Source organism: Equus asinus, chromosome X, assembly GCF_041296235.1.
Source record: "Equus asinus isolate D_3611 breed Donkey chromosome X, EquAss-T2T_v2, whole genome shotgun sequence".
Taxonomy (NCBI): Eukaryota; Metazoa; Chordata; class Mammalia; order Perissodactyla; family Equidae; genus Equus; species Equus asinus.
The window spans coordinates 55,873,084-55,895,478 of record NC_091820.1 but is presented as its reverse complement, the minus strand read 5'-3'; the positions used below and the strand labels follow the sequence as shown (position 1 = coordinate 55,895,478).

General features: G+C 37.9%; 1 protein-coding gene across 6 annotated transcripts in view; it reads right to left on the bottom strand.

Annotated features, from left to right (window-relative positions):
• The window catches only part of KIF4A (kinesin family member 4A), a 122,926-nt gene that overhangs the window by 42,230 nt on the left and 58,301 nt on the right, over nt 1–22,395 (bottom strand). For all 6 annotated transcript variants that reach the window (XR_011499927.1, XR_011499928.1, XR_011499930.1 and 3 more), the window contains exons 11-15: nt 16,332–16,464; nt 14,332–14,390; nt 14,110–14,215; nt 9,305–9,361; nt 7,874–8,059 (exon numbers count right to left, since the gene is read on the bottom strand). Coding sequence is in view for 2 of the 6 variants with exons in the window: in XM_044764277.2 (XP_044620212.1) it covers nt 7,874–8,059; nt 9,305–9,361; nt 14,110–14,215; nt 14,332–14,390; nt 16,332–16,464 (541 nt within the window). In the remaining 4 variants the exon portion in view is untranslated. The remainder of the gene's footprint in view (nt 1–7,873; nt 8,060–9,304; nt 9,362–14,109; nt 14,216–14,331; nt 14,391–16,331; nt 16,465–22,395) is intronic.

Below are 22,395 nucleotides of genomic sequence, written 5' to 3'. Positions count from 1 at the left end.
TGTCCATTCTACCTAAAGCAATCTACAGATTCAATGCCATCCCAATCAGAATCCCAATGACGTTCTTTACAGAAATAGAACAAAGAATCCTAAAATTCATATGGGGCAACAAAAGACCCTGAATTGCTAAAGCAATCCTGAGAAAAAAGAACACAGCTGGAGGCATCACAATCCCTGACTTCGAAATATACTACAAAGCTACAGTAATCAAAACAGGATGGTACTGGTACAAAAACAGGTGCAGAGATCAATGGAACAGAATTGAAAGCCCAGAAATAAAACCACACATCTATGGACAGCAAATCTTCGACAAAGGAGCTGAGGGCATACAATGGAGAAAAGAAAGTCTTTTCAACAAAAGGTGCTGAGAAAACTGGAAAGCCACATGTAAAAGAATGAAAATTGACCATTCCTTTTTACCATTCACAAAAATAAACTCAAAATGGATCAAAGACCTAAAGCTGAGACCTGAAACCATAAGGCTTCTAGAAGAAAATGTAGGCAGTACACTCTTTGCCATCAGTATTCAAAGGATCTTTTTGGACACCATGTCTTCTCAGACAAGGGAAACAATAGAAAGAATAAACAAGTGGGACTTCCTCAGACTAAAGAGCTTCTTCAAGGCAAATGAAAACAGGATTGAAACAAAAAAACAACCCACTAAGTGCAAAAAAAATTTGCAAGTAATACATCTGACGAAGGCTCAATATCCATAATATATATAGAACTCACATAACTCAACAACAAAAAATCGAACAACCCGATCAAAAAATGGGCAGGAGAAATGAACAGACATTTCTCCAAAGAAGATATACAGATGGCCAATAAGCACATGAAAAGATGCTCATCATCGCTGTGCATCAGGGAAATGCAAATCAAAACTACACTAAGATATCACCTTACACCCATTAGAATGACAAAAATAACTAAAACAACTAGTAACAAATGTTGGAGAGGTTGTGGAGAAAAAGGAACCCTCATACACTGCTGGTGGGAATGCAAACTGGTGCAGCCACTACAGAAAACAGTATGGAGATTCCTCAAAAAATTAAAAATAGAACTACCATATGATTCAGCTATCCCACTACTGGGTATCTATCCAAAGAACCTGAAATCAGCAATTCCCAAAGTCCCATGCACCTTTATGTTCATCACAGCATTATTTACAATAGCCAAGATGTGGAAGCAACCTAAGTGCCCATCAACAGATGATTGGATAAAGAAGATGTGGTATATATATACAATGGAATACTACTCAGCCATAAAAAAGAAGAAAATCGTCCCATTTGCAACAACATGGATGGACCTTGAGGGAATTATGTTAAGTGAAATAAGCCAGATGGAGAAGGACAATCTCTGTATGACTCCATTCATATGAGGAATTTAAACATGTGGACAAAGAGAACAGATTAGTGGCTACCAGGGGAAAGGTGGGGTGGGGGGTGGGCACAAAGGGTGAAGGGGTGCACCTATAACACGACTGACAGACAATAATGTACAACTGAAATTTCACAAGATTGTAACCTATCATTAACTCAATAAAAAATAATAATAATAATCAACAAAGAAAATATTTTTGCAAAAAATAATCCAGATAATATATATAAAAGGCAAGTCCCCTTGACTCCTCCACTCTTGCCAAAATTTCAGTCCCCTCTCTAGAAGTATAACCATGGCCATCAGCTTGGTCCAGATCTTCCAGACATTTTTTTCTAGACATTTACATATTACGCTTCTGGACATTTACACATATATGTAAATGCCTAGAATATATACATAATTAATAATTATATAAATATATTGTGGCAAATATCTAGAATATATAATATATGTAAATAGATATAAAAAATAATGTATAATATATAGCGGCCAGTCAGGTGGTATAGTGGTTAAGTTTGTGTGCTCCGCTTTGGTGGCCTGGGGTTCATGGGTTTGGATCCCAGGCGTGAACCTACACACTGCTCATCAAGCCATGCTGTGGCGGCGTCCCACATACAAAGTGGAAGAAGATTGGCACAGATGTTAGCTCAGGGACAATCTTCCTCAAGTAAAAAGAGGAAGATTGGCAACAGATATTAGCTAAGGGCCATTCTTCTTCACCAAAAAAAAAAAAATAATAATAATAATAAAATAAAAAAATATATATAACATATACACACACACATACACATGTGCATATATGTATGTGTGTTTGCACCTGTTGAAATGTGTTAAAGATAAATAGAATTACAGTGTATGTATATATTATGGTGTAACTTGCCTGTTTTTTTTTTACTTGGTCATGGAGATTTATTTCTATCAGTACATATAGATCTATCTCATTCTCTCTTTTTTTTGCCATAATGAAATATTCTTGTACATGCCTTCTGTGCACATGTGCAAAGTTTTTCTAGAGGAAGACAAGTGGAATTACAAGATCATGGAGGTACACATTTTCAGTTTTAATAGATGTTGCCAAACTTTACTCCAAAGTGGCTATTCCAATTTACACTCTCGCTAGCTATGTAAGAGAGTACTTCTTTCCCGGTACCTTGTCAACATTTGATGTTACTACACTTCAAAGTTTTTACCAATCAGATGGGTGGAAAATAGTATCTCTTCAATACATTTGCCACATTCAGTCAATAATTGTCTCACTGACTCCACAAGGGGAATTATTCAAATATTTGAGTCCTGGGCTACTATAACTCATGGTAAACAACTTCATTAATCAGAACCTATACCCCCTCAAATTTTTCTATAGCAATTCCTCACAGTAATAGGAAAAATATTGTTTAGAACAAAGTTACCTTTATTTCTTAGAAAAAGAGAGACAATGATCTACATGTGATTAAAAGGTACTGTTTACACTAAGAATTTGTTTCTGAGCCAGCCCTGATGGCCTAGTGGCTAAAGTTCAGCGTGCTTCACTTTGGTGGGCTGGGTTCTGGGCCGGGTGCAGAATCACACTACTCGTCTGTCAGTTGCCATGCTGTGTCAGTGGCTACATAGAAGAACTAGAAGGACTTACCACTAAAATATACAACTATGTAGTTGGCTGAAAAAAAAAGAGAGAGGAAGATTGGCAAGAGATGTTAGCTCAGAGAGAATCTTTCTCAGCAAAAAAAAAAAAAAAGAATTTATTTTCTCTTAACATTTAGTTTTGGGATCTCAAGCATATTTGATTCCAAGGGAAAAAAGGACAAGATATCTTACTACAGCTATAGCTATAGCTCATTACTAGCACCTCTTCATAGGGTTAGAGGTACTCTGGGGGAACATATGTACCTGTGTCTCTAGGCAAGACTACAAGAAGAGAGGAATAATTTCCAAGCCTTACCATTAATCCTCTGTTTACCCTGGAAAGGCCAAAATAGATCTGACCTAAAAAAGGCTGCGTTTTATGTCCTGTTAACATGGAGGGTTGAGCTACATATTTAACTCGCTCCCCCTGAAATTCCACTGAGGTGACCTAAAAAGGTATAAATCAACAAGGATAAAGAGAGCAGTCAAGAGATAGAAACAAGCTTTTGGAAGAGGAAAATAGTTGAGCAAGTAGTCACTGACTTAGGGGAGTAGAAAAAGCTGAAATATGACTCCTATAGGACAAAAGCCAAGAAGAAACAAGCCATAGAAACATAGAGAAGAGCAGAGGTTTCCTCTCTGGAGAGGCTGAACCTGACAGGCTGGACACAAATAGCAGACATAGCGAAAGGCAGGGATAAAGTATCATATTGCTCATAGAGGATTAAATAAAAGTCTGTATATGACTGGAGAGACTACAACTCCCTTATTTTCTCTGGGTTACTAGAAATAGGGTATACCACCACCCTACCCACACAACTTCAGGCAGGAGAATGAGTGATTTCTTTATGGGAAACTGACCAGCCCAAGAGAAAACCATGCATACAGAACTTCCTATTGGCTTTTACCACCTCACTGTTAAATATGAATGGACAGCCAAAGATCACTGGAAATTTGAGAAAAGCTCTTACATGAAAGAAAGACAAAAAAACCCCACCACACTAAAGAAGGAGATTTGAAGGAAACAGAGGAAAGGCAGGAAGAAGCAAACCTCAACAAAATTTAAATCTATCCTTAGAGAGGAGCACTGCATCCATGAAAAAAAAAGAACAGGAGGCTAAAAAAGGGAACAATTAGAGGATTAAAAAATCTTAGAAATTAATAGGCAAATAAAAGAATTCACCAGAAGTAGTGGAAGGAAATCTTCCAGAAAATGGAATAAAAAGACAAAGAAATAGAAAATAGGAGGGAAGAGATAAGAAAAGCAGAGACTAAATCTAAGAGGTCCAATATCTGACTAAGAGGAGTGCAAGGAAAAATGGAGAGAGGAGACATTATTAAATAAATAATACATGAAAACTTCCCATTAAAGGAGAATACAAATTTCTAGATTGAAAGGATTCACTAAGCAGCAAGAAGAATAAATGAGAAAAGACCCATACCAAGGCACATCATTGTGAAATTAAATTACACCTGGGGACAAAGAAAAGATCCTGAGGGGCCGGCCCAGTGGCGCAGTGGTTAAGTTCCACGTCTCAGCAGCCTGGGGTTTGCCGGTTCAGATCCTGGGTGTGGACATGGCACCGCTTGGCAAAAGCCATGCTGTGGTAGGCGGCCCACACATAAAGTAGAGGAAGATGGGCTTGGATGTTAGCTCAGGGCCAGTCTTCCTCAGCAAAAAGAGGAGGATTGGCAGTAGTTAGCTCAGGGCTAATCTTCCTCAAAAAAAAAAAAAAAAAGATAAAAGAAAAGAAAAGATCCTGCAAGTTTCCAGAGGGGAAAAAAATACAGATCAAATAAAAAGATTCAGGAATTACGATAGACTTCTCAACAGCAACATTGGAAATCGAAGACAATGGAGCTAAGCCTTCAAAACTCTGAAGAAAAATGACTTCCACTCTAGAATTGTAAACCCAGCCAAACTAACTGTGTATGAACAACTACAACAACAAAAAGCTATTTTCAGGCATGCAATGGTTTAAAACATTTTTCTTTCACAGAAAACTACTGGGGTTGTACTCCACCAACATAAAGGGGCATCCCAAGAATGGGGAAGACACAGAACTGGCTTCAACACAGAGACAAGAAGTGAAGCAGATTCCCAGGATGATGGTCCCGGTTAACGGCTGAGCAATGGGCCTAGAGAAAGCAAACCAGGATAGAGGATTCCAGGAGGGTTGTCTTCAAGAAAGAAATGGGTTGTTAAATTACCTGGAATGTTTGACCATATTGAGAGAAGTTTTATAATTCTGTCAAGAAGTTTGGAGATAAATTATTGACAGGTATATAGAAAACTAAGTAAATGAAAAAAAAATGAGATTATTTATGGACAGCTAATCTTCAACAAAGGAGCAAAGGGCCTACACTGGAGAAAAGAAAGTCTCTTCAACAAATGGTGCTGGGAAAACTGGACAGCCACATGTAAAAGAATGAAAATTGACCATTCTTTTTCACCATTCACAAAAATAAACTCAAAATAGATCAAAGACCTAAAGATTAGGCCTGAAACAATAAATCTTCTCGAAGAGAATATAGGCAGTACCCTCTTTGACATCAGTTTCAAAAGAATCTTTTCGGACACCATAACTCCTCAGACGAGGGAAACAATACAAGGATAAACAAATGGGACTTCATCAGACTAAAGAGCCTCTTCAAGGCAAGGGAAAACAGGATTGAAACAAAAAACAACCCACTAATTGGGAAAAAATATTTACAAGTTATTTATCCAACAAAGGGTTAATCTCCATAATATATAAAGAACTCACACAGCTCAACAACAAAAAATCAAACAACCTGATCAAAAAAGGGGCAGGAGACATGAACAGACATTTCTCCAAAGAAGATAGACGGATGGCCAATAGACACATGAAAAGATGCTCATCATCACTGATCATCAGGGAAATGCAAATCAAAACTACACTAAGATGTCATCTTACACCTGGTAGAATGGCAAAAATATCCAAAACAAAAAGTGACAAAGGTTGGAGAGGTTGTGGAGAAAAAGGAACCCTCATACATTGTTGGTGGGAATGCAAACTGGTGCAGCCACTATGGAAAACAGTATGGAGATTTCTCAAAAAATTAAAAATAGAAATACCATATGACCCAGCCATCCCACTACTGGGTATCTATCCTAAGAACCTGAAATCAGCAATTCCCAAAGTCCCATGCACCTCTATGTTCATCGCAGCATTATTTACAATAGCCAAGATGTGGAAGCAACCTAAGTGCCCATCAACAGATGATTGGATAAAGAAGATGTGGTATATATATATACAATGGAATATTACTCAGCCATAAAAAAGGACAAAATCGTCCCATTCACAACAACATGGATGGACCTTGAGGGTATTATGTTAGTGAAATAAGCCAGATAGAGAAAGACAAACTCTGTATGACTCCACTCATAGGTGGAAGTTAACATATAGACAAAGAGAACTGATTGGTGGTTACCAGGGGAAAGGGGGGGTGGGGGGAGGGCACAAAGGGTGAAGTGGTGCACCTACAACATGACTGACAATAACGTACAACTGAAATTTCACAAGGTTGTAAACTATCATAATCTTAATGAAAAGAAAAAAAAATGAGATTATTAACTCCAGGAAATACGAAAAGCTGTACAAGAAAGAAAATGGAATCATATTATATACCATGTGGCTCAGCTGTAAAACATATTTACATAATCATAAAAATTTAAACACTAAATATTCATTTAATTGAAATTGTGATATAACCATTTTAAAAAGATAGAGGTGAAGCAGATTGCATGAGTGGCTGTATACTAGAGCTATATTCCCATCTTTCATAGTGGGAAGTCAATTGATAATGTCTAAAATTTTTAAATTAACATAATTATACTACCAACTCTTATCTAGAAATATGGACGTAAGTGTCAGAAGAAATAGCTTAAAGAACTCAAAGTATAAGCCTAGGGAACAGGAGAGAAGGTAGTAGGGCAGGAGATTGCTTTTATTTTTCTGGGTATTATACTCTTTGACTTTTAAAAATGATATACTTGCATTTGTTTGACATAAATAAAAACTAGTTTTAAAAAAGTTAAACATGACTGTGATAACAAAAAGGAAATAAAACCTCTATTGGCAACTCAGTCATTATTTTGGAAGCAACCTTTACCCCAGGGGAAAAAAGCAGTGAAAATTATTTAGTAGAAATACTTTTCTTGTTTACTCTGAAAATTTAGGGGAGTTGGTGGTAGAAAAGCATGAGTACTACAGGGATTTCTCGATACCAGTATATAGGACTTTGAGGGTGGCAGCATATAACTGGATGGGAAAACCATCCACTCTTCCCCTTACTAGCTCCACTAACATCCCTTTGTGATGGAAGCACTGGGCTACAAGAGAAAATAATGCCTAGAGCAAGGGTAGCCTTGTGGATAACCTGAAAGCCAAAGACTTCTCTTTAAGTAAAGACCTGCTATTCACTAGCAAGGGCCACTTAGGACTACCACTAGGAAAAACAGTTTAGCCAGTTGCCAAGTCATGTGATATCTACTACAAGTCTCTTCATAATTCACCCTATAACCTAGATCATCGACTAAGAGATGTACCTTCAGAATCCCAGCATAGTTATTAGAACAAATTTCTCCACAAGCAGGGACCACATTTATTATAACAGTATCAAACTATTAAATATCTGTTGCATAAGGTAAGGTATTAGATTAAATGAAACAAAGCTACAGGTTCCCTATCCTGAATGTATCCTTTTTTAAATCAATAGTTACAACTCCAGTTGTACTAGGCATATTATAATGTCTTGTCATCACCAAAAACCGTGTGCCTGTTTTCTTCCTATACAATTAAAGAGAGATGGTATACATGAACAAATGCTGGCCTAGTAAACATTTTACCTGGTACTGGAACTGAATGGGCTGTAGTTGGCTGTCATTCTGAGTTATCTTCCTGGCTAGGGCCTCTTTCAGGGCAAGGGCTTTATTCAACTCAACCAGCTCCTTAGACATCTGAGCTTGACGTAGAGCATGCTGAGTGGTGAAAGCATCAGAAGACCTGCTGGTCTCCGGACTGGTTTCCACCTGCTGGAAAAGATTAGAATAATGATTTCTAAGAGAAACGAGCAGTTGGAGTTCCTTAGGCACTGTTTCATCAAGCCTCACAGCCACTTTACCATTACTAATAAAACTGTGGCTTCTCATATATTTACTTTAAACATCTGAAATAAATTGAGCTAGCCTATTTCCCTGCTCTACAAGAACCTTATTTCTTACATCCTTTATCTGACTCTTTTAGAGCAAACTAAGTTTCCTGCTCTTTCTTTTATTGATCTGATCAACATTTCTTACTTTTACCTCATTCTAAGGGGTCCTTAGAGGAGAGAGGGCTCTGGAAATGGCACTTTTAGGAAAGGTGGAAATGGAGAAGAGGCTTCATTTATTCGCACAGAGCTGACCTCTGGCACCTGATTTATCTCCTATCTTTCTTCTTTCAGAAAATTGAAACATAGTTTTTTTTTTTTGAGGAAGATTAGCCCTGAGCTAACACCTGCCGCCAATCCTCCTCCTTTTGCTGAGGAAGACTGGCCCTGAGCTAACATCTGTGCCCATCTTCCTCTACTTTGTATGTGGGACGCCTGCCACGGCATGGCTTGCCAAGCGGTGCCATGTCGGCACCCGGGATCCAAACTGGCGAACCCCGGGCCACGGAAGCAGAAAGTGCAAACTTAACCGCTGCGCCACGAGACTGGCAAATATTGGTATACATTTGTTTTAGGCGGAAAAAGCTGTCTCAATCAAATCATTGTTCAGCCTTTGATTTTGACCTGGCTCTATAATCTTTAGCCAACATCTAATACATTTTATCTATTGTTGCAACTTGAACACTCAAAATATTTTCCTTGGCTCTTTTAGCCCCTAACCATCCCATCCATAGAAAAGTATGTGGAGAAAAAATTCTCTTCCATTTCTTCTCTAATGCTTTTTAGACTTTGCCATAATTTCCATAATTTGTTCCCTTCCTCATTAACTTGCTAGACAGTCAATGGAGAATATTAGCATCTAATAAGAAATCAGTAAGCCAGACCACAAATATGGAAAGTGACATCCCCAAGAAGCCCTGCCACCCGTTACCAGTTATACTATTAGAGACAGAGTCTATCCAAGTTAGAGAGCTTACAAAGCTGAGATTTACACTCAAGCTTTCTGGATTTCCAAGGCATTCTATGGAGATGGTGGCAATTAGGGATTCTATTCCTCAGATGAGTGATAACTTATAGGAAACGACACAGTTAAAGCTCCTGGTTCTACACAAAGAGGCCAATTACTTACAGCTTCTGGTTCCACGGTAGTATCAATGGCTGCAGCCATGCAAGCAACAGTTTCATCCTGCAATGACAAATAATGTTTCAGTTTAGGAAAAGATTCTGAAACAAAGCTTACTAGTGGATTTTATATTGGTTAATTTTTTTCAAGTGTATACAGAGACCATTTAAGGTGCTGGACCTATTTTGTAGTCACACATACCCCAACAGCCACATGCTTCCACGTCCAACCTCTCAAGAGTCTGTCTTTATAAAGGTTGATCGTGCAGTCTTTGTAAAAAATAGGGTCATGTGGCAACTGACACATTTATTGCACCTCTCCTGCTCTGCCAGAGATCACTGGCCCAGAGTGAAACACTTAGCTATTCCAACGGGCCAAAGTTTAACCCACTTTATAGATTCTACTCTTTCTTTTTATGTTTTACCACCAAGTCTACCTCTATAATGTGCAGATCTAGCCAGCTTTCATGAACATATCATCCTAAGAACAGACATATCAAATAAAGGCAATGCAGCAGAAAAGTGAACAGAATGAAGGGTTATTTTTTATTTTTATTTTACAGTCAGTCAAGGTAGCTAGAGCCTACTCTATAAGGAAATAAATGCCACAGTGGATACTCGAGAAAAATGTGTTCATGAAGTCAGACAAATGTATTGCAGCCTCTGTCTCTTATATACATAAGAACTGATCACATACAGCTACTCTAGGTAGTGATTACCTGAAGGGAGAGGGTAAACACTGATTCTCTCCCAGAGAATGGCAAATTCCTTTTGGGGGCATTGGAACAACAACCACCAAGAAGGGAAACCCAAAACCACTTATTAGGACTAATTTGTTTACATGCTATCATATGAGCGAGCTCTGTTGTTTCCACTGGAATTTAGGCTTTATCTGGCATTGCAACATATGGATTAACACTTCTGTTTAAGTGATTCCGCAAAGCCCTTGGAAGAAAGGATTATTTCCAGGAAGTCACATGATTAAGGAGGTCATAGGTAAAAGGGCTATTGGTTCAATAGCAAGGAAAGAATTTAGGGTTAGCAAATGGAGTCTCTGCATCGGCTGAGTGAAACATTACACCGTTGTTGAAACTTGAATCTCACTTCCTTTAAGGCAAGGAGTGAAGGGGCTCTTAGTAAGAGCAGTTTGTAAAGCATTTCCCTTCTGCCCAGAAATTCCCAACCAGTAAGACTCAAAGAGAATTCAAAGGAAGCTCCAGTGTTCCCATATCCTTTCTCATCATGATTTCTGGTCCCGGTGATTCTCCGAGGGCAGGACATACTAAATCCTTCTTAAAAAACAGAGCACTTCAATATATTATAGGTTAATGGTTAGGCTTTCCTCCCTCTCATGTTTTAAGTTTCAGTAAAAGGACTTGTTACAGGCCTATCCTAGATTAGTAGAACCTATAACACTGGCTTTTGGAGACTTTTTCTAGTACCTTCCAGAGGGTCAGGATCAAAGTAGATGGGTTAATTCTAGAAAAAGACATGTTGCTACTGTGAGTTTACCTTTTGGCTTTTGGCCCAATGAAATTTCACAATGCTACGGTTTAAGCCTTGGTGACATGTTCTATAAGAACATGGCAGGATTCTGCCTTCATAATCCTAAATGTAAATGTATAACAATAGGATTTATTTCAACCTAACAGCCTCTTTCTCCCTCATTCTAAGGCTACAACTGAAAACCTCTTTTAAGGTAAAAAGACATGATTTACTGAAGGTGATGGTCAGGGGAACAAGTCAGGGGTACACTGAGCTACATTAACCAGCAGTACCCTCCAAAATGAAGTTTGTGCTTGTAGGCTGTAGGCAATACCATTACTGGGCATGCAGAATGCTTTTTATGGAATTGGCCTTAGAGGAGGGGGTAAAAACAAAAACATTTGATTTTGTGGGAATGAAAGGACTGCATGAATTTCCTCACAGGTAACTGCAACAAAGAGGTTTTCTGGAATTATATTTTAAGGGAAGAAATGGTACAGTTTAGCCCTCAAAGCCCTGGGAGGAAGATCCAGGAACAATGGTTGCCTTCAAAACTGAAAAGGGAGTGTTCACCCATCGCTTAAAATAAAATTAGTTTTAATCCAGAATGAAGGACACAAGCACTTACATTTGAAACATTTTGCTTTCACTGTAGTGAGTCTTAACAAAAGCCAGAGAATACATTGTTGTGTATTTCCAAAAAAATGTGTAGCTGGAAGGGTCTCCAAACAATAGTCACAGAGAACTCTGATTCAAGAGTCTAGCAGGAGCCCTGGGTAAAAGGGTTTACTCTGCCTAGCTGTGACAGTGGATGGAAGCCAGGGACTTTATCAGCTTGTGGCAATCTTTAGCACTCTCCTGTGCCAAGTGAATTTTAGTGGCAGACACTGATTCTACAGAGTTCCTCTGAGCCAGCCACCACTAGCAACTTCCTCTATAGGCACACCAGGCACCAGTCATATTGCCAGATTCTCACTGAGGATATGCTTTCTCTGATTTTATTAACTTTGTTCCATGGGTGTTCTTCTTCATCTTTCCCATGTGACTCAAAGTCCCAGAAATGAGGTGGTATGAAATTCTCTAAGATTGGTGTGGCGGCCATGAACAATAGTGCCCTGGATCACTCTCTTCTGATCCTATAAGCTTTGGCTGCAGTAGGGTTCTCCAGTCTAGATTATCTTAATTCCGAGGCAGTTCACACAAGGTTTTCATACATCAGATGTTTCAGCTATATTTAAGTGGAATTATAGATGGTGAAATTTAACCTTGTGATAGCCGTTCTCTGGCATGCACTCGATACTTCAGCGACATTGAAGTTCTTACCATGTTCTAAACTTCCCTTTTTGCTTTTGCATATACCTGTTCCTCTATATAGATTGTCCTTTCCCCTTTGTCTATGTGGCAAACTCCTATTCATTTTTTAGGACCCAGTTTCTTCTGTGCTGCCTTCCTGAGTTTTCCAGGCAGTTAATCATTCCTTCCTTTGTGTTCCCACTGCGCTTTGCCCATATCGCTAATGTAAGAGGATTAAAATAGACGTGAGAGAGGGTCCCTAGTTTTCCTTGCCTCCTTTCCCTTTCCCCCTTCTTTGCCGTCCCTCTCACCTGTGAACTTGACCAACTGACAAACTACAAGGCTTGCAAGAACAAGTCTTGGAAATAATCAGACAACTATCAGAATGGGATTGAGCAAGAGGCATGAAAACTGGAACAGCCTCCAACCAAAAGTTTCATAGCAATTAACAACAAAAACTGCTACCTGAGCCAAACCACAAGGACACACCCCCTCCCTTCTCACCCTATAAAACTCCAATCCTGCTTCAACTTGGGAGTTACCTGGAGTTCAGGTGCTCCCTAAGTGAATCAGCTGAATAATGCCTTTAACCTCTGAGTCACTTAAATTATTTTCTTTTGATACAATACTTAGCAAGGTTACATAGCTAGTGACTAGCAGAACTGGCTTCAAACCAGGGTCTATCTGGCTCTGGAGCCCAGGTTCTCAATTAACTGTGGCCTGTTTATTATATAAATGAACTGTAATCTTGGGCTTATTGTGATAGTTTTGTACAGTTATACTTATTCTAAAACATTGCTTTCTAGTCTTTTGGGAGATTATTCATTTAATTTCTTGGAACTGGCCATCCTAACCTTCCCTTTACAATACTGGATGGTATTTTTTTCCATTGACTCTTTAAGAGTAAAATATAGATGTGGATGATTTTGTGATAACCTTTTGACAACTCTAGACAACACTGGGCAAGACCTGGGGCGGAGAATCACTGTTTTGCTTAAATTAAAACCTCTACCCAAGAGCTAGAAATTATCAGCAAGCATTTACATACACATGACTGCTTCAGAATAATAAACAAGAGAGTAGAGATGGAGCAAAACCAACTGTAACTCCTTAACCAACCATTACCTCTTAACATAAAATGATTTCAAGTTTTAAAAAGTATATATGCCTAAGGACTAAGATAGAGAAGGAACACCAAAAATAAAAATAAGTTTTTAGGGTGGAGGGATTGTAAGAATTTTTCTTCTGGGAAAAACAACAAATACCCCTCCTCCAAATCCACCCACAACTACTATAATAAAATAAATAAAAATGGGAACTTACAGCAGAACAATCATTCAAACTAATTCATTACTGATCATAAAAGAGAGTTATGGTGTTCCTTGGTTGCTTTAAGCCATCTGTCAAAACTCAGCTTATTTAAAATCGGGGTATTGGGCTGGCCTGGTGGCATACTGGTTAAGTTCACATGCACCACTTTGGCGTCCTGGGGTTCACTGGTTTGAATCCCGGGTGCAGACCTAGCAGTGCTTATCAAGCCATGCTGTGGCAGGCATCCCACATATAAAATAGAGGAAGATGGGCACAGATTTTAGCTCAAGGCCAATCTTCCTCAGCAAAAAAAGGAGGATTGGCAGCAGATGTTAGCTCAGGGCTAATCTTCCTCAAAAAAATAAAATAAAATAAAATAAAATTGGGGTATGGTACAAGGCCTGTTATTAAGTTAGCCTACACTGAAAGGACAACAAATCAATGACTGCTGCTCATGATACCCAGGCAATTTTGCACTGCTATGTTGCTGTTTCTAGTGTTTGATTAGAACACTGAAATATTATTGTGCTGTTGCATATGTAACCTATGTCTGTTTTGATTTAACAAATTTAATATTCAGATCCAGTGATCCATGATCTCTGTCCTCAAACAGTTCACAATCTAGTTGTTTCAGCAAAAGGCACAGAATTAGACATGTTTATATGCATCAAGAGAAACAAAGGAAAGCAATATTCCTATTTATGCTGTCCCTACTTGGCTTACCGATAGCTGAGTAATCACTTGCTGCAGGTTACGAATTATCTCTACATTTTCTTTTAATTCCTGGTCTTCTAAAGTCTCCACTAGCTTTTGAAGATCCACTTTGCAGCTGAAAATTCAAGCAAAGGAACCCAAGGGTTAATTATATATTGCAAAGGCCAGAGGGTCCATAGTTATATACTAAGGCAGTAGGGGTCACTAGCATACATCTGGTAGGAAACTTACGCTGCATGATGCCTGAGTTCTTCTAGCTTGGCGTTCATTTTTTCATTTGCTTGTTCTGTCTGCAACAAAGACCCAGGAGATCATCAGTGGCAGTGCCTGACAGCTTAACCTAATTATGCCCTCTCTCCTACTCCTATGGATTAAAACCTAGGTAGAGAGCCTGCCTCCTTTGCTCTAATAGAGGATTTAGTGGGCTTTGGTTATTTACTGAGAAATGTATTCTTTAAGAGTCATGGAAATTAGTCCTTCAGTCAACATGAGCTACTAAAAATAGCATCCAAGGAGCTGGGTCTTCTGCTTGCCATGAAGCTCAGACTACGGGATGGAGTGTGAAGCCTTAATTCCATAGAGAACTTTGCAACTGGGAGAAAAAGCAATACTTCCTGGCATGCTACTCTCCGCTGTTTGCAAAAAAACCCAGTTACTTTAAACTACCTTCTATACTATACTGTTCCCTAGCCCTGGCATAAGGGCATTTAAAACATAGAAGGGCCTCACACTGAATATGAGCTGAGAGTTTTTTCAAGTTACACTATCTGATATGGTAGGCTAGTTTTAGCAAAAGAAAGCAAGAAAAAGGATGGGGCACAAGAATGATCGCAGAGAAGAAGAAATGGCAGAGGTAGTGACATTTTGGGAAAGGTGATTAATATTTTTCGTTTTATTTCAATCACAGTATCTGTAACATGCTAGATACTGCAACAGATTTGGGATGGACAGTTTATATAGGATAAAAATGTGCTTGTTATGAAGTTCTGACAGGACATCAAACAATAAGCCTATCAGGCAGCCATTGTAACAACCTTATGAAGGTCAAGTACTGTCTATTATGTCAGCTACACTCACATACATGGTGAAACACAGCTTCTAGAGTTACTTCAAAGGCATAAAATGCAGTACTGGAGACAGAAAACTATATATAAAAATCCCCTAGATCCCATTTTCATCCTTCTGCTAGCAACGGACAATACAATGGAAGTAGGATTTGGCCCCTTTAAAGAAATCTGGGAGCCGGCCCCATGGCCGAGTGGTTGAGTTCGCATGCTCTGCTTTGGCAGCCCGGGGTTTTGCCAGTTTGGATCCTGGGCACGGACATGGCACTGCTCATCAAGCCATGCTGAGGTGGTGTCCCACATAACAGAACCAGAAGAACCTACAACTAGAAGATACAACTATATACTGGGGGGCTTTGGGGAGAAGAAGAAGAAAAAAAACAAAGATTGGCAAGAGATTTTAGCTCAGGTGCCAATCTTAAACAAAAAAATAAGAAATCTTTAAGCAGCTCACCCTTCCTTGACTAGAGAGCACACTGATGCGTGAAGGTGTATAGATTACAGATGTTCAATTACATTTTGGGGGAAACAGTTCACTACTGGCGATAGTCGTGTTATCAAAGACTAAGTTGTATTTAGACTAGTTGAAAAACATTAGTGACAGAGCCAGCACTCACAGATCCAGGAGGTTACTATCAAACAGGTAGTAGAATTCAAAACTGGTGTGATCAGTTACATAGTGATCCACTCTTTGGAAATTAACCATATATAAAAGGAATTAAAATTAATTTCCCAGCCATTCTATCTCACTATGGCAGTTGTTAGGATGGGATATGAAATGTGACAATGTTAGGGGAAGGGAGATAGAGAGGAACTAAAACCTTAGTGACTTGGTATTATGGATAAAGATTAGGCAGGACTTAAGGTGACAGAGGGAGCTGGTTCTTTCCTCTCTGATATTTTAGAGCAAATATATTTTAAAATGGGATTCATGTGGACTCTTTGTGGTGAACATATGGATGTTCACTGTACAGTTCTTTTAACTTTTCTGTCTGTTTGATTATAAGCCCATGTATTTACCCTAGAGGGGCTCCACAGAGGATATAGTAACACTAATTCATTTCTTTCCACATAACTTATCTGTCATACTAAGAAGCATATTAAATATTTCAGAAACGAAAGCTAGTAAATATCCATATTGCTAGTAGTTTAGTCTTGGGGTCTCACCAAAATGATCCTCTCCAACATCTGGGCTGTCTGACCAACCGCCTCGCTCAGACCACGACTTAATTTTTCGTTCTCCTCTACCAGGGACCGATTCTTCTCCATCAGGGATTGTAGATTCTCTGATGGTTCTACACTAAAACAAAGAAAGTAACATATTAGAAAAATACTTGATTGATAACACCTATATCAAAGGTGGATAAAAATATATCCCATACGCCTTTTGAGTAGGGCGGTTGGTTTAAAATTACCCCCCAAAAGTCTGGAAAAAGTGTGTCCATTCCAATATATTCTCCCAATCAGTCAGTATATTGGATGAATAAGAAACATATGCCTGAAATACTCTAAATTAGTGATTTGGAGAACGGTAATAATTAAAGTCAGATATGGTTGGAACAGGAATGACTAACCTCTACCCTTGGCTCTTGGTTTAGGATCTTTCTATTTGTGCCATGAAGGTAAGAAGTGAAGGCTAACTGTAGCTAAGATACATATTCTCTCCCTCTTCTTCTCTTCTTCCCACTCTCAATCCCTCATTAAAGATTAGGGAAGTAGGAAAAGAAGACATACGGAGGAGGTAAAAGTGACACTGCTTAGGGTCAAAAGTTAGCCTCATCAGCATAAGTCAATTACCTAGTTACTATAACGTTTAGGGAAATAGCATTTAAGAAGTCAGAAAGTTGAAATGATGACCAGTGGCCACTAAGAGCACATTTCACAATTCTGCATAAATACATGCTCCCTTCTAAGTGCTTGCCTTGCTTGAGAATGATGACCCATAGCCTCCGGTTCATTTGTCTACCAATTTTAAATTGCTTAGAGTGGGTGGCAACAATGGTTTCCATTTCAAATAGGAGTGGAAAGGAGGGACAGAAATAGCTTGATGGAATGTATGTAGAGATAAAAACCTTTGGAATTTATGCAGATTACTTGATATCAGTTCCAAACTAATTAAGTAGACCAACAAGAAGTTAAGTTTTTGGGGTTATTTTGTAATCCACTGGGAGTAAATGTTCAAAACTGGAAAACAGGACGGGTGAAAAAAGATCAGATGTGAAGATTTGATCTGAAGGATACTGAAAGGAAAAATGAATAGCTGTCAAGGCTATAATAAAGAGAAAAAAAGGACAAGGAACAGCTGTTCTCAATCTCAATAAAGGATAGAAAAGGGTTTCAGGAATAGATGCCCTCTCATCCAGCTTAAGACCTCCACGAATTCTTACAGAAGACCTTAGCATGCTCTTTATCAAAAAGTTAATAGCAGGACCATACCATAAGGTCTCATATTACACTCTTGAGAATTTATTAAGACTCTTATGAAGGAATGTTCATTTAAAATGTGGATTATAAAAATGAACTATCAGTAAATTTAGTGTTAATTTACGTTGCTCTGATATTTCCTTATTTTCTCATTGTAATTAAACTGAAAACTTCCATGCATCGTTCGTGTAAGTTGTTAAGGTCCAAAGTAATGATACTTTTAACTCAATAGCTTTTTTCCCCCTAAAAATGTCCAAGGTTTCTCTAAATGGAGGATAATATAACAGAAAACCAATGTTTCCTCTTTCACATGCTATTTAATTGCCAATGCCAGAAATTCAAGTTAGCTGAGCATGTGGAAATTGACAAACACTTGCAGAAAATCAGTACAAAAGCTTCAATGACACACATTCAAAAAGAAAAAAATATAATCCAAGGACAAAAAGCAAAAAAAAAAAAACCCAACATGTATATAAACTGTACATTTTGTAAAAAACTTAGCGAAATGTCTCTAAAAATATAAGTACATATTTTTAAGAAAAGAAGTAGCATCTTTATTTCTCTGTAAAACATTGAACAATTGAGTTCAACTGTTTGATTCGTTAACGGTTTCTAAGACTCTATTACTTTTGTAGCTGAAACGATATCCTATAATATATTCTAGGTAGTTGGAAGTCTGAAATGGTTTTCATTAGTCTTGTCTTACATGAAACAGGACTGTGCTAAATTGAAAGGAAAGGAAAATGGACAAATTGCTTCTAAACTGGGTATACTAGAATAGGTCCTTAAGAGACTCCAGCTTTCCTTAGTTTCTTTATCCAACACTCTTAAAATATTATTAGAAAACCGAGATTAAATTACCCAAAGGGAGAGAATTACAAAGAGAGGTTGGCCATCTCTGGGTGATGCAATTATGGCAATTTTAATATTTATTCTTTATACTGTTCTAAGTGTCCTACAAGAAGCAATGTATCACTTTTATAATCAGAAAAAAATGATTGAGTTATTAAAAATAAGGATGTTAAAAGAAAATAGGCTCACATCATACATAAGAATAAACTCCAAAAGGAAAAATGAAATGTAAAAAATAAAACTGACCTCAATACTAGAAGAAAACATGGATGAATTCCTCTTTAACCTTGGTGTAGGGAAAGGCTTTCTAACTATGAACCAAAATCCAGAAGCATGGGGAGAATGTAAACAGTGTAGCCACTTTGGAAAACAGTTTGGCAGTTTCTTAAAAAGTTAAACATATGATCCAGCAATTCCACTGCTAGGTATCTACCCAATAAAAAACATATGTCCATACAAAAATTTGCAAGTGAATGTTCATAGCAGCATAATTCAGAATAGCCCAAAAGTTGAAACAACCCAAAAGTCTATCAACTGGTAAATGGATAGACAAAATGTGGTATATACAGACAATGGAATACTATTCAGCAATACGAAGGAATGAAGTATTGATACATGCTATAACATGAATGAGTCTCAAAAACATTATAGGTGAGAGAAGCCAGACAAAAAGTCCACATACTGCATGATTCCACGTATATGATATGTCCACAGTAGGCAAACCTATAGAGACAGAAAGTAGCTTAATGGCTGCCTAGGGCTGGGAGTGGGAATAGGAGTGACTGCAAATGGGTACGAGGGATCTTTTCGGGGTGACGGAAATGTTCTAAAATTGGATTGTAGTGATAGTTGTATAACTCTGTAAATTTACTAAAACTCATTGAATTGTACGCTTAAAATGAGTGAATTTTATGGTATGTAAATTATATCCCAATAAAGCTGCTAAAAAATCCAGAGGCAATTAAAAAACAATTGATAAACTTTCTACTACATAAAAATTAAAGTTTTTCCATGACAAAAAGAACACCATGAACAAAGTAAAAGAGAACAAACTAGAAGAAAATATTTGTAACACACACTACTTACAAAGGACTAATATCACTAATATATAAAGAACTCTTAAAAACAAGGGCTCAAATTAGGGTAGCTATTACAAAAAAACAAAACAGAAAATAAGCGTTGACAAGGATGGAGAAGTCAAAACCCTTGTGCACTGCTGGTAGGAATATAAAATGGTGCAACCACTATGGAAAACAGTATGGTGATTCAATTAAAAAATTAAAAATAGAGTAACTATATGATCCAGCTATTTCACTTCTGGGTATATACCCAAAGGAATTGAAACCAGGATCTCAAAGAGATATTTGCACACTCTTGTTCATAGCAGCATTATTTACAATAGCTAAAAGGAAGAAGCAACCCGTATCCATTGACAGATGAATGGATACACAACATGTGGAATATTATTCAGCCTTTAAAAGGAAGGAAATTCTGACACATGCTACAACATGGATGAAACTTGAAGACACTAGGCTAAGTGAAACAAGACAGTCACAAAGGACAAATATTGTATGATTGCACACATATGAGGTACTTAGAGTAATCCAATGAAATGAAAGTAGAATGGTAGTTGCGAAGGGTTGGGGGAGGGGAAGTGGGGAGTTATTGTTTAGTGGGTACAGAGTTTCAGTTTTGCAAGAAGAAAAAAGTTTTGGGGATGGATGGTGGTGATGGTTACACAACACTGTGAATATACTTAATGCCACTGAATCGTATACTTAAAAATGGCTAAAATGGTAAATTTTACATTATGTATATTTTACCACAATTTTTTTAAAAAGGGCCAAAATATCAAAAAATCTGATAGAAAAAATGGGACACATGAACAGACAATTCACCAGAAAAAGAGATAACAGTGGCCCTGAAACATGTGAAAAAATGTTCAAACCCACTCATAATTAAAGAAATACAAATTAAAACAACACTGAGTCTTTCTTACCTATCAGATTGGCAAAAACGGAAAAAGTTTGACAACACGTTGTATTGGCAAGGCTCTAGGGAAACAAGCACTCTCACATTGCTGTTAGGAATGCAAATTGGTATAACCCTTCTGGAGGGGAATATGGCAATACTGAACAAAACCACACATGTACTTACCTTTTGCCCTAGCAATCCCATTTCCAGAAATCTACCCTGAAGATAAATCACTAATAATATGAAAATATACACACACAAGGTTATTCATTGCAGCATATTTTTTCTTTTTCTTTTTTTTTTTTTTAAAGATTTTATTTTTTTCCTTTTTCTCCCCAAAGCCCCCCGGTACATAGTTGTATATTCTTCGTTGTGGGTCCTTCTAGCTGTGGCATGTGGGACGCTGCCTCAGCATGGCTTGATGAGCAGTGCCATGTCCGCGCCCAGGATTCGAACCAATGAAACACTGGGCCGCCTGCAGCGGAGTGCGTGAACTTAACCAGTCGGCCACAGGGCCAGCCCCTCATTGCAGCATATTTTTAAATTGCAAAATACTGAAAACTACCTAAATGCTCACACATAGGAGAGAGGTTGACTTAGTACGCATGGCACATATACATAATAAGAGTACCATGCAGCCATAAAAAAGAATGAGGAAGACTTCTATGAACTGTTAAGAAATGATTTCCAGGAAATACTGAAAAAGGCAAAGCCACAAAGAGTTATCTATAGAATACTACCATTCATATGAGAAAAAGGGGATATGAAAAAGTACACAAGTATCTGCTCACTTGTACAAAAGAAATACAGGAAGGCTAAACCAGAAACTAAAGAGATTGGTTAAATACAGGGGCAGGGAGACTAGTGGTGGAAAAGAGGTGGAAATAAGGGTGGAATGGGAACAGGGTAGCAGGGACAAAGAAGGAATGAAACTTCTCTGAGTATACGTATTTTTTCCTTTTTAAAAGTGTTGTGGTAAAAAACATATAACATAAAATTTACCATCTTAACCATTTTTAAGGGTCCAGTTCAGTAGTGTTAAGTATATTCATATTGTTGTGCAATGGGTCCCTAGAACTTTTTCATCTTGCAGAACTAAAATTCCATACACGTTAAATAACAACTCCCATTCCATCCACCAACCCTGGTCTATTAAAGTTTTCTGCCATTGCACTTACTTATAGAATGTTCTTTACCTTCACCTATACGGACATAGACCTTCACCTATATTTTCTTCTAGTTCTCTTGTGGGTTTTTTTCTTTTTTTTAAATTGTGGTAAAAAACACATAACCTAAAACTTACCATTTTAACCATTTCTAAGTACACAGTTGAGTAGCATTAAGTATATTTACATTGCTGTGAAACAGATCTCCAGAACTTTTTCATCTTGCAAAACTGAAACTATATAGCCATTAAATAATAACTTGCTTTTTGCCCCTCCCCTCAGGCCTTAGTTACCACCATTCTACTTTCTGTTTCTACAAACTTGACTACTTTATTAGATACCTCGCATAAGTGGAATCATATAATATTTGTCTTTTTGTGACTGGCTTATTTCACTTAGCACAATGTCCTCAAGTTTCATTCATGTTGTAACATGTGATAGGATTTCCTTCCTTTTTAAGGCTGAATACCACTCCATTGTAGATATATACCACATTTTGTTTATCCCTTCATCCACTGATGGACATTTGTGTTGCTTCCACCTCCTGGCTATTGTGAGTAGTGCTGTTATGAACCTGGGTGTGCAAATACCTCTTCAAGACCCTGCTTTCAGTTCTTTTGGACATATACCCAGAAGTGGGATTGCTGGATCATATGGTACTCCCATTTTTAATTTTTTGAGGAACTTCCATCCTGTTTTCTACAGCAGTTACACCATTTTACAATCCCTCTAACTATGCACAAAGGTTCTAATTTCTCCACAACCTCCTCACATCATTGCCAACATTTGCTATTTTCTGTTTTGATAGCCATCCT